The sequence below is a fragment of the Bombina bombina genome, chromosome 8 (genome assembly GCF_027579735.1).
Source record: "Bombina bombina isolate aBomBom1 chromosome 8, aBomBom1.pri, whole genome shotgun sequence".
Taxonomy (NCBI): domain Eukaryota; kingdom Metazoa; phylum Chordata; class Amphibia; order Anura; family Bombinatoridae; genus Bombina; species Bombina bombina.
Window position 1 is genome coordinate 120340192 of NC_069506.1, and position 13887 is coordinate 120354078.

General features: G+C 38.8%; 1 protein-coding gene across 2 annotated transcripts in view; it reads left to right on the plus strand.

Annotated features, from left to right (window-relative positions):
* The first annotated feature begins 10300 nt into the window (after positions 1-10300).
* MMP23B (matrix metallopeptidase 23B) overlaps positions 10301-13887 on the plus strand; it is a 62509-nt gene continuing 58922 nt past the window's right edge. For both annotated transcript variants that reach the window (XM_053690545.1, XM_053690546.1), the window contains exon 1: positions 10301-10813. In XM_053690545.1, coding sequence (XP_053546520.1) covers positions 10664-10813 — 150 coding nt within the window. In that variant the 5' untranslated portion in view covers positions 10301-10663. The remainder of the gene's footprint in view (positions 10814-13887) is intronic.

A 13887-nucleotide genomic window follows, 5' to 3' on the forward strand; every position in this document is an offset into this window, starting at 1 on the left:
GTTGGCAGTATTGATAACCTGTCCTTTGTGTAAAATTTGTATGGTAAATTATTACTATTTTTACAATAAAGTAGTGAGTAGAGAAGCGATTGTGAATCATTCTAATTGCTTAGTAACTGGCACTGTGCCACAGAATTGTGTGAGTGTGTATGTGAGTAGAGTGTGTGTGGGTGTCAGTGAGCAAAGTATGTGTGCTTTATTCTCCAGGTAATCAATACATTTCCGATGAGCTGGTGCTTTAGTGCAGTGTTTCTCAACAATGGTCCTCAAGTACCCCCAACAGACCAGGTTTTCATTATAGCTGAATCAGTGCACAGGTGAAGTAATCAGCTGATCAGTAACTCAGTGGTTAGTAACTTGCTCTCACCCATCACCTTATTATGTCACGTGTGCACTGGTTCAGCTATCATTTAAACCTGCCCTGTTGGGGGTACTTGCGGCCCTCTGTACATGTGTTTCTCGGTCGTATCATATCTAGTGCCTCACCAGCCTCTGACCTCACTGCACGTCACTGATTTCGGCGCTGGACCGTAAAAGGCGGGATCAGACTGATATACTACAGGAAACTTCTACTCTGTGAAAAGCATTACTGGGCTAAAAAGAAGCTGTACCCAGGTGGTACATTGCCATAGAACAGGCTAACAATGGTATTGAACTGGTTGTTTGTTCCTGTGAGTGCGCTTCTCTCTGTGTGTGCTACTCTCTGTGTGTATTTAGTCTCCCTAAGGGGCAACCAGAAGTGGACTCCCTGCTCAGTGTGCATAGAGGAATATGGCTACACCTCATTGACGAGGCCCAATGAAGTCCGAAACGATCGTCTGGAGTTGCTGTGTTCCTTGTGCATAGAGGAATTGGTATAAATATAGTAACAAGGGAGAGCACTCTCACTTAGTATATCAACTGACAGGGTGCTAGTGTAATTAAATATAGCTGAACACAAAACTGGCACTCTCTGGTCTTTCCAAAAAAATCTTTTACTGTGAAAGTAGTGACATTTTGAGGACAAAGTATCCCCTTCCTCAGACACTGTATACAAAGTGCAAACAATATATAACAAACATTGCACAAACCCCACCCCCCAATTAGGACCAAAAAAAACGGCAAAAGGTAGTCATGGTAACCACCCAATCACATAGTAAACAAATATAGTGTGTAGTTAATTACAGCAAAGCTAATGCACAAATCTGTCTGAGCTTAATAATAAGTGCATGTGAATGAGATATATGTGACATGTATCATGTAACTAGAACAATATGGTCTGCATGAGAGAACAGGAACAGCGTAGAGGAACAGGCAAACAATGAAATGCATGTTAGCATGTGTATCTTACTTTGACCGCAACTTAATCACTATACAACAAATTTCATATACTATACAGACAATGAGAGAAAACCTGTTATACATAAATGGGGCTCTGTAAAGCCGTTGTTACTTACGGAACCGTTACAGCCTGATCAGAAAACATAATCCAAGTACTTCCTGAAAGGACGCATGCCTACTAGGCTCAATCAGCAGCCAGCATCAGCGTTGCGATGGCATGCTCATAATAGTAAAGTGAAGAGTTGAAGACCCAATCGATACCACAGATCTAATGGGTGGTGCGTGGTCACAGCAAACCAAGGCCACTGCGCTGCAAAAAACATGTTAATGGCATTAATCTAATGAGCACATAATGAAATGGCTAAAACATTGGCTAACCCTAAGGATATATATCCCCATGTGTAGTATACATTAAAAAAACATATTACTAGATCCAATACAAAGTAATGTGTGTATAAAAATATAATCTGTGTATAGTACGGCTAAGAGCCTATGACAAGAGGAAACAATTAACAATTGTTAAGGGAGTTATCCTAAAACCAAAATATACTGCAAGTTCGATCACTTGAATGCCCTTGACAACCCAGTGAAGTTCAAACTGAGTTATGATGAAAGAGCAATTGAATTTCTAGATTTGAAGATTTTCAAAAAAGAACAAAACTTATTGGGTACTTCTCTTTACTGTAAACCCATGGATAGAAATTCACTGTTACATGCGACAAGTAATCATCCAACATCCCTACTGAACGCAATTCCTAAAGCTCAGATGATTAGGATAGCCAGAAATAACAGTAAACCATCGCTGAGACAGTCTCAACTGTCTGACATGGCTTGTAAATTTACCCAGCGAGGCTATAATCCAAGGCTCATTGACCAAAGTAAAAAAATGGTTGAAGGATCCGAACTCACAGCTACTGATCAAGTTAGGGATAATATACCACTCCTAACATTCACTACTACATATAGTTCTGCCACCAGTAATTTGGGCAAGAGTCTTAACCAGCATTGGAATATTGGTGATCCATCTCTACCATTTAATCAATGGCAACACCCTAGAGTGGGTTACAAAAGGAATAAAAATGTAAAGGACAATCTAATGATTACTGACCCTTCCCATTGCTATAGGAAAACTAATTGGCTCCAACGAAAAAAAAACAGGGCAGTTTCAGGTGTGCAGGGTGTGCGACCTGCAATGCTATGGTACATGGCTCTACTTTTGGACATCCACATACAAATAAGAGATTTTCTATCCGGCATTTCATTACCTGCACCACCACTTATGCGGTATATTTGTTGAATTGTAGTTGCGGGAGATTTTACATTGGTAAGACCTCAGATGATGCCAGGACACGGTTTGCCAACCACAGATCAGCCATCAGGACTGCCATAAAGAATAAGAAGAGTGAGCAGCCAGTGGCGAGGCATTACTTGGAGGCCGGCCATACGGTGAATGATCTTCGCTTTGTTTTGATAGATCATATCCCCCCTCTGTAACGTGGGGGTGACAGAAATAGAATACTCCTGCAAACAGAAGCGAGGTGGATCTATCACCTGAACACTGTGCAACCTAATGGACTCAATACTGTCATAGACTGGCACTGTTTTTTATGACTTTGGGACTATCTTGTCATCAATAATGAGGGTCCATGTCTGTTTTAAATCTAATGAGAGTCCTAGACCATTGGTATAAACTTTTGAGTTTAGGGTCCACTATATCCTCTTGTCATAGGCTCCATTTTATATTATACATAATAGGTCAGTATTAATCATGTACGAGATTTGGTACATTATCTATTTCCAATAGATGATTATCCCCTTGCAGTATATTTTGGTTTTAGGATAACTCCCTTAACAATTGTTAATTGTTTTCTCTTGTCATAGTCTCTTAGCCGTACTATACACAGATTATGTTTTTATACACACATTACTTTGTATTGGATCTAGTAATATGTTCTTAATGCATACTACACATGGGGATATATATCCTTAGGGTTAGCCAATGTTTTAGCCATTTCATTATGTGCTCATTAGATTAATGCCATTAACATGTTTTTTTGCAGCGCAGTGGCCTTGGTTTGCTGTGACCACGCACCGCCCATTAGATCTGTGGTATTGATTGAGTCTTCATTTTACTATTATGAGCACTTTGGCAGTGAACTGTGCATAATGGCAACGCTGATGCTGGCTGCTGATTGAGCCTAGTAGGCATGTGCCCTTTCAGGAAGTACTTGGATTATGTTTTCTGATCAGGCTGTAACGGTTCCGTAAGTAACAACGGTTTTACAGAGCCCCATTTATGTATAACAGGTTTTCTCTCATTGTCTGTATAGTATATGAAATTTGCTGTATAGTGATTAATTTGCGGTCAAAGTAAGATACACATGCTAACATGCTAATGTACATTTCATTGTTTGCCTGTTCCTCTATGTTGTGCCTGTTCTCTCATGCAGACCATATTGTTCCAGTTACATGATACATGTCACAGACATCTTATTCACATGCACTTATTATTAAGCTCAGACAGATTTGTGCATTAGCTTTGCTGATTGGTGTTTAAATGTAGCCAGCAATCATCAAGCGCTACCCAGGTTCTGAACCAAAAATAGGCCAGCTCCTAAGCTTCCATTTTTCCATTTTTCAAATAATTCTGGGCTAACGCCGGTTCATAAAGCTCTTAACTACTGTGCTCTAAAGTACACTAACACCCATAAACTACCTATGTACCCCTAAACCGAGGTCCCCCCACATCGCCGCCACTCTATTAATTTTTTTAACCCCTAATCTGCCGACCGCACACCGCCGCAACCTACATTATCCCTATGTACCCCTAATCTGCTGCCCCTAACAACGCCGCTACCTACCTACAATTATTAACCCCTAATCTGCTGACCGGACCTCACCGCTACTATAATAAATGTATTAAACCCTAATCCGCCTCACTCCCGCCTCAAAAACCCTATAATAAATTTTATTAAACCCTAATCTGCCCTCCCTAACATCGCCAACACCTAACTTCAAGTATTAACCCCTAATCTGCCGATCGGACCTCGACGCTACTCTAATAAATGTATTAACCCCTAAAGCTAAGTCTAACCCTAACACCCCCCTAAGTTAAATATAATTTAAATCTAACGAAACAAAATAAATCTTATTAAATAAATTAATCCTATTTAAATCTAAATACTTACCTGTAAAATAAACCCTAATATAGCTACAATATAAATAATAATTATATTGTAGCTATTTTAGGATTAATATTTATTTTACAGGCAACTTCGTATTTATTTTAACCAGGTACAATAGCTATTAAATAGTTAATAACTAGTTAATAGTTACCTAGTTAAAATAATTACAAAATTACCTGTAAAATAAATCCTAACCTAAGTTACAATTAAACCTAACACTACACTATCAATAAATTAATTAAATAAACTACCTACAATTATCTACAATTAAATCAACTAAACTAAATTACAAAAAACAAACAAACACTAAATTACAAAAAATAAAAAAAGATTACAAGAATTTTAAATTAATTACACCTACTCTAAGCCCCCTAAAAAAATAACAAAGCCCCCAAAATAAAAAAATGCCCTACCCTATTCTAAAATAAATATTTTACAGCTCTTTTACCTTGCCAGCCCTTAAAAGGGCCTTTTGCGGGGCATGCCCCAAAGAAAACAGCTCTTTTGCATTTAAATAAACATACAATACCCCCCCAACATTACAACCCACCACCCACATACCCCTAATCTAACTCAAACCCCCCTTAAAAAACCTAACACTAAGCCCCTGAAGATCTTCCTACCTTGTCTTCACCACGCCGGGTATCACCGATCCGTCCAGAAGAGGCTCCGAAGTCTTCATCCTATCCGGAAAGAAGAGGTCCAGAAGAGGGTTCCGAAGTCTTCATCCTATCCGGCAAGAAGAGGAGATCCGGACCAGCAAACATCTTCATCCAAGCGGCATCTTCTATCTTCTTCCATCCGGCGCGGAGCGGGACCATCTTGAAGCAGCCGACGCGGATCCATCCGAATGAAGGTTCCTTTAAATGACATCATCCAAGATGGCGTCCCTCGAATTCCGATTGGCTGATAGGATTCTATCAGCCAATCGGAATTAAGGTAGGAAAAATCTGATCGGCTGATTGAATCAGCCAATCAGATTCAAGTTCAATCCGATTGGCTGATCCAATCAGCCAATCAGATTGAGCTCGCATTTTATTGGCTGTTCCGAGTTGCATTGGCGGTAAATATGCCTGTACGCTCCCTTTTTGGAGCCTAACGCAGCCCTTCAGACAACTCTAAATACCAGCGTTGTTTAAAAGGTGCGGGGGGAAAAAAACACGCGTAGCTAGCGCACCCCTTTGGCCGCAAAACTCTAAATCTAGGCGTTAGGGTTTATTTTATAGGTAAGTATTTAGTTTTAAATAGGAATAATTTAGTTAATAATAGTAATTTTATCTAGATTTATTTAAATAATAATTAAGTTAGGGGGTGTTAGGGTTAGACTTAGGTTTAGGGGGTAATATATTTTATATAGGTGGCGGCGGTGTAGGGGGGTCAGCTTAGGGGTTAATATATTTAATATAGGTGGCGGCGGTGTAGGGGGGTCAGCTTAGGGGTTAATATATTTAATATAGGTGGCGGCGGTGTAGGGTGGTCAGCTTAGGGGTTAATATATTTAATATAGGTGGCGGCGGTGTAGGGGGGTCAGCTTAGGGGGTAATATATTTAATATAGGTGGCGGCGGTGTAGGGGGGTCAGATTAGGGGGTAATACATATAATATAGGTGGCGGCGGGGTCCGGGAGCGGCGGTTTAGGGGTTAATACATTTATTTTTAGGAGTGAGAGGGGGGATTGCGGATAGAGGGGTATACGTGTCGGGCTATTTTTGGGAGGCGTGTTAGACAGTTACGGGATATTTTATACGTTAGTTAGTTTTTTAGGCGCAGGCAGTTTCTAAAGTGCCGTAAGTCACTGGTGACTCCAGAAATTTGTACTTACGCTTATTTCTGGACATCGCTAGTTTGTCTGACTTACGGCACTTTAGCAACTGCCGGCGGGGTATATTGGATACCCCGATGTGCAAGGTGAAACTACAGGCGGCGCGGGTTCCCTCGCTTGCGCCGAAAAGTATGCCGTATATCGGATCGCGCCCCTGGTAATCTTTGTTGAAAGCTAAACCTAGGTAGGCTCATACTCTAATTTCTAAGCCCTTGAAGGCTGCCTCCTATATCAGTGCATTTTGACAGTTTTTAACTGCTAGACAGTGCTAGTTCATGTGTGCCATATAGATAACATTGTGCTCACTCTCGTGGAGTTATTGGCACTGATTGGCTAAAATGCAAGTCTGTTGAAAGAACTGAGATAAGGCTTAGATACAAGGTAATAACAGAGGTAAAAAAGTATATTCAATTAACTGTGTGTTAGTTATGCAAAACTGGGGAATGGGTAATAAATGGATTATGTATGGTTTCAAACAATAACAATTCTGGAGTAGACTGTCGTTGCTACATTGTGCTTCTAGTGCTGCTACTGACAGACTAAAACAATATTATAGTATCATTTACAAACATGCATTACAAATTCTTGACTTTGATGATACATGGATCAACATTTTTATAACAATCTATTATTTCCTAGCAATTAAGTAAAAAAAATCTATCTGCAATATGGGGGTGAATTCCAGTTGGTTCATATTTCCTATCTAATTATTTCCATATTATAGGTGCAGAGAAACTGATTGGTGGGTTTTCTTGACCAATTATAGATGGAGAGCTAGGTGAATCTTTGGGTTGTGACTTGAAAGGAATTTTTGCCCATTAGCTGTTGAGATAACCTTCTTTCTATTATGACACTGCTCAGGTAAAGGAGTTTTTGTTTATTTCTTTGCTATGTAACTTCCCTACTCAGTTGTACATCTTAGATACAGTAAAGTAAAAATTAAACTCTGATGGATCACAGAGAACAAGCAGTTTTAAACAACTTTCAAATTTACTTCTATTATCTAAATAGTTTCATTCTTTTGGTAACCTTTTTTGAAAAGCATATATGTAGATTCAGCAGAAGAAATGCACTACTAGGAGTTAGCTGCTAATTGGTGACTGCAGATGTATGCTCCTTGTCATTGGCTCACATGATGTGTTCAGCTAGCACCCAGTAGTGTATTGCTGCTTCTTCAACAAAGGATACCAAGAGAATGAAGCAAATGTAATAATAGAAGAAAATTGGAAGGTTGTTTAAAAGTGTTTGCTCTATCTGATTTATGAAAAAAATGTTTGGGCTTCATGTCCCTTACACACATGCACACACACATACGCATGCATGCACACACACATACACACGCATGCACACACACATACACACGCATGCACACACACATACGCACGCATGCACACACACATACACATGCATGCACACACACATACGCACGCATGCACACACACATACACACGCATGCACACACACACATACGCACGCATGCACACACACATACGCACGCATGCACACACACATACACACGCATGCACACACACATACACACGCATGCACACACACACATACGCACGCATGCACACACACATACGCACGCATGCACACACACACATACGCACGCATGCACACACACATACGCACGCATGCACACACACATACGCACGCATGCACACACACATGCGCACACATGCACACACACATACGCACGCATGCACACACACATGCGCACGCATGCACACACACATGCGCACGCATGCACACACAATTGCGCACGCATGCACACACACATGCGCACGCATGCACACACACATGCGCACGCATGCACACACACATACGCACGCATGCACACACACATACGCACGCATGCACACACACATACGCACGCATGCACACACACATACGCACGCATGCACACACACATACGCACGCATGCACACACACATACGCACGCATGCACACACACAACCAATTAACTTCCTATCCCTATACTCCTTTCTAAATACCACTACTTTTTTAACCCTTTGTTCTGCTTTTATTAAGCCTTAAGCCAACCCTATTTGCTTTATTTCTATCACATTTTCAGGTTCATTCAGGTGTGGTAGAAAGCACAATTTCAATTGTTTTCAAAAGTGTTAAAAAGACAGTGGTACTTCAGCCAGCATGCCCATGCTACACTTAACTGACGACTGTGGGTTAGATTATAAGTGGAGCGCAAAATATCGCTTTCACAAAAGCGATATTTGCGCTTCACTAGTAATACCAGTGCACGCAATTGTGTGCTGGTATTAGAGGTTTAGCGCAATGCGAACGCAAGCTCGTGTTCGCATTGCTAAAAATGGTAACAATGGGTTCCAATGGGAGCCTCGTTCTCATGCCGTGAACTAGCGCAGCAAAGGGGGTAAGTCGTGCAGCAATGGCAGAAAATGTTAAATATATATGTATATGAATATATACATGTATATGTATGTGTTAATATGTGTATATGCACATATTAACACATAAATATATATGTATATAAGCATATACATATATATTTACAGGGAACACACAGTTCCCATAGACTGCAATGTAAAGGCACTTTTCAGTGTCGTTTTTTTTTTTTTACCCTCCAGACTTGCCAATTTTAACCCCTAATAATATATATATAAATATATATATATATATATATAAAGATTATTCCTTATTTTGGGGCCAATTGGGGGATATTTTTGAAAATTAACCAGAGGTCTGACTTCTTGTTAAATTTCTGAGCACTAATGGCTGGTAATAGCTGGTTATTTATTGCGCGCCCGCAAATGGGCAAATTTGCCAGTTTGCGGGAGTGCGATAAATTAGCGCTCCACTTGTAATCTAGGGCTGAATGTTTTCTATGGAACATATAAGGCATGATGCAAATGTAGCAGGCAAGTAAAATGCTTTGGTAAAACTAGTTAACTAGCAACTTGTAATAGCGAAAAACACTTCTGATTGAGATAGGCCAAACTCAAAGTAACCCGCAACATGTAATCAGTAGCACTCACATTGTAATCTTAGCTATTATCAGTAATGCACAAATGACATGATCTAAGAATTTTTGCATTGGAATTGTTTTTTAATAGGTCCCCCCCCACACTCGCCTAATTTAAACCCCCCTCCCCAAAGTCAGCCTAGGAGCAACAAAGAGCTAAACACAAATAGTTATTAGTGATTAATAGACCCCCCCCCCCCAAGTGATTGGTCTGTGTTCATTTCAAGGCTGGTGCTGCATTACCTCTCCAAAGCTAACTTTAACTATGTGTTTAACTTTGCAGGATTAAAATGCATAGTTAGATCATTTTATTGTCACACAATTTCTTGCATATAACATGCTATAGCATTTTGTTATTTCACTTTTATATAATAGCAGGACCATTGCCATATTTCTCTGTAAAGGATGACTTTTGCTCCCATGGGGTGGAAGATATAGATAAAAACTGCACATGAAGGCAGCTTCAGTATAAAACAAAATCATTTTCAGATGTCTCCTTTTCATTCTATTGTCCTCATCAATTCTGATTTCTGCCACTCTCAATGTTTTTTTTATTATTCCCTTTTACCCCTATTACATAGAGAATAAATGAGTGTTTAAATGCATTTAGATTGTAATTGATTGTTTAACAGCAATATTTCACAGACCTATTCACTCATGTCTGGATTATGAGGCATTTACAAGTCATAATTTAGCTTCTTTTTTTTTACTATTTTTTTTTTGTGGTCTTTTTACACTGACTGAGCTGTCAAACACAGATTTATCCCTCCTGTTGCTGAAGCAGTCAGCTGGAAGGAGACTGTGCTGTTTTACTAGATCCCCCACACTCGCCTCAACTCATTCCCAGTCCCAAGTTTCAGTCTGTGAAAGATGAGAACATTTGGCTCCAATTAAGAGTATACTTGGCACCCGTAGTCTGAGTCTGGATTTTTTAAAGTAAAGTGAGAGAAAGAGAGGAGAGTCAGTGGGAGTAGGAGAGAGGAATGATGAAGAGGGAAAGACACAGAGAAAAGTAATGCTAAGCACTGTTTAGTCAGAGTGATGTGGGACTGCTCTATAAAACAGGTACTATTTTATTAGAGAAAAGGAGGTTCTATACAGAGGTAAAAGCTAATCAATTCCAATTTAGAATCAGGTAAAATATATTAAATAGAGCTGGGCATTTGCCACTAAGGAGAAAACTGCAACAGGAAGAAATTAGCAAAGTTATTATGCAGGTCTTTGTCTCAGAGATCAGCTTAGCAGGCTGCTGATTTATAGATAATTGTCTAAGTGCCTAGTATTTCCCCAGAGTTTTTATTCTTCTTGTGCTAAGAAATTCTTTCTAAGAAAATCAATATGGACATGCACACAGATAACCGTGACAGCTGGAAAGGCAGCAGTCGTTACTCATTGCTTCTTCTACCATTGATTCTTGGGGTGGCCCTGGTAGCTGGACTGCTATGTTCTTCAGCTTTAGTCCCTGGGAAGTCACAGCTAATAAGACAGGTAAGAATCAAGGCTAAGTTATGTTACCTGCTCAGTATTGTTTTACAGCATTTCTCACACACATTTTTTTCTTTTGGTTTTCTGTCCTGGTTGTCTATTCTTTAATTTACAAAATCATAGTGCATTGCTAAAAGTCCAGTCATGGTCCACTAAAGATCCTGCTAGTACTGTTGTATGATTTCACTACCAATGGGAATTCGTTGTGCCTTTGGTATATACTATTAAATTGATAATGCATTTTTTATGGTTAGAAAATAATATTCTTTATACATCTGTACTTTATTTTCTTGTTCAGTTTATGTTAGAAGAGATTTAACTGCTCTGTGTAGTATTTTTCTCAGACTGCAGTTATTTAGACACAGTGACTATTTTACAAATATTTGGATTCCTGGTGAATTCCAGATTAGATGTCAAGTCATAATATAGTATGTGTAATCATACAGATGTTACCAAATATGTTCACTTCATTCTAGACAAATTTAAAGTAAAAGAATGAGACCACCTCTTTTATATTTGTATGTTTGCTGCTTGACAGATCTATGGGACCTCTTGGTAATGAAAGAGTCAGATCATACAGACCCTAATAACACCAATTGCCTGTGTCTACTTCCTGCAAAAGCATTATGTAATATCCCTGTGAGGGAAGTTCAAGTCAGAAATGGACAAAGCCAGAGCAATTTAGAAGATGTTTATTCTATCAGTGCAATTTGTTCCAGGTTTCTGTTCAGTTCTTTTTTTTTTTCGTTTTTAAATAATAATACAAGTCGCTATATGACTTGTCCACTATGATCTTATGAGTTTGTATTATCTTGATAATAGGTTGTCATGTAGGACACATGAAACTAGGACAGGGATCAAATTCTCATCAAAGATAAGCAACTTCCTACAGGCATTTTAACTCAAAAAGACACAAATACATAGCTGATCTAGAAATGTAATTTTTCAATTAAAGGGACATTGCAGCCAAAATTGGAATCTACATGGATACATTTCATTTTTAAATAGAAGCATTTGTGTAATATACATGTATTATCAAAAATGCTTCTAATAAAAGCCTATAGCTGCTTAAAATTTGTATTCATGTATGCAACGTGCACCAGCATTTTAAACACAGCACTTGCTGAGAGTGCCTACGGTGCTTGTATCATCCGGCACTGACTCAATTTGTTAATTGCTGACATGATGCAACCCCCACTGACTATCTGTGCAACTGCAGTATTTAAAATGCTGGTGTACTGGGAGTATATGGCTATGCTTCACATGCACGTGCAGAAAAAAATGTTAACACTTAAACATTAATAACTTTTAGTAGAAGCATTTTTGACAATACATGTATATCGCAAATATGTTTCTATTCAAAGATGTAATTCATCTATGTGCATTTAAATTTTGACTGTAATGTCCCTTTAAGTTCTACAAACTGTTCAGTTCAGTTTGGACCTGCACTTAGGGCATAATGCCCTAACCTTATTCAGAGAGAATGTTTGCAGGGTAATATTAGGGTTGCCAGTTCAGTTGTCCTCAACAACAAAAAAGGGACAATCATGTGGCTTTCCAGGAAGAGTGTAGATAAGGTCACCGTCACACCAGAATAAACGCCATGGTTCTGATGTACCTGAAAGACCTACATTTCCTGTTGTCAAGTATTTATCTGCCTGTAAAATATCTGTTACAATGTACATTTAACTACTTCGATCTTATAAGAGCATATGACTGAATGCTGGTTTAACCCGATGGTCCATTGTGATCATACCACTGACAGGGATTTAAAGGAACACTAAAGCCAAACATTTTCTTCTGCAATCTAATTTGCTTCAACCTTTAGATATCATTTTTTTTAAGAAATAGCAATGCACACGAGGGAGCCAATTACACAGGGCATCTATAGGCAACCACCAATCAGCAGCTACTGAGCCTATCTAGATATGCTTTTCAGCAAAGGATATCAAGATAATGAAGCAAATTAGATAATAGAAGTAAATTAGAAAGTTGTTTAAAATCGCATGCTCTTTCTAAATCATGAAAAAAAAAAATTGGGTTTCATGTCCCTTTAAGACCTTGGGTCTGATCTGAGGTCCAACATGTACATGTAACTAACAAGAGCTTCCCAGTTTTTAGTCTTACCTGAGGAGTGATTTGGGTATATAACTATGATGGGCCCCAGGGACTTGGATCTGATTTGAGAACTGACTGACAGGGTCCTCGGAACTATGAGTCTGATCCAAGCTCTGATCATAACTCCACATACTACCTTCTTCTGATCCCCCACTGGTTGCCCAGTATTTTTTGTGGAGGACAGCCAGCAACCCTAATCAGACCTCATTCCCTGCATTATCTGTCAGTTATATGCTTAAATCAGACCTCAGACAAGTATATGGACTTAAAGTCTGTAACCACCATGTACCCACTTCAGACCTTGGATAAGATCCAATTGGTTGCATCCAAGTATTTTTACACATATTTTACAGTACAGGCAGTTAAAATACAGTACTGTTGGTTAAATACCATAACACCTAGCAGTCCTATCTAGTCATAGCATCAAATAATGCAAACAACATGGAATCACCAATGTAGCCTGTACTTAGGTTTATCAGAGATATGTATCTGGTCCTGATATTGATGGCTCCTTCTACAGCCCCATAGTGTTCTCTAAAGTAGAATCAGATGTCCAGTAGTTAGATCTTTAAAAACAGCATTTACCTCTAATCAAAAAAACAGCTACTTTCAACCTGTTTCTCATTGTTAACTTGACCTAATTCTCTTCTGCTTAAACATATTATACAGACAATTTTATTGTGTTTAACTGTATTTTACAAGCAATCTGATGTCTGTTATCATTTTAAAAGCTGATTAAATAAGCTTAAAATACATTCAAGGCTTTTCCAAGTTTAAAAAATTGATCAGTGATTTCGGATTAATCAAATGCTAGTATGATGTGATTTAAATGGCTTCAAGCCAAAAGGAAATTAATTATGGTAAATATATGACTACATCACTGTTATTCAATGTTTCAATTGTTTTAATCAAATTAAAGTCAGAAAACCAAAAAGGTCATCCCTACAATATTACAAAAC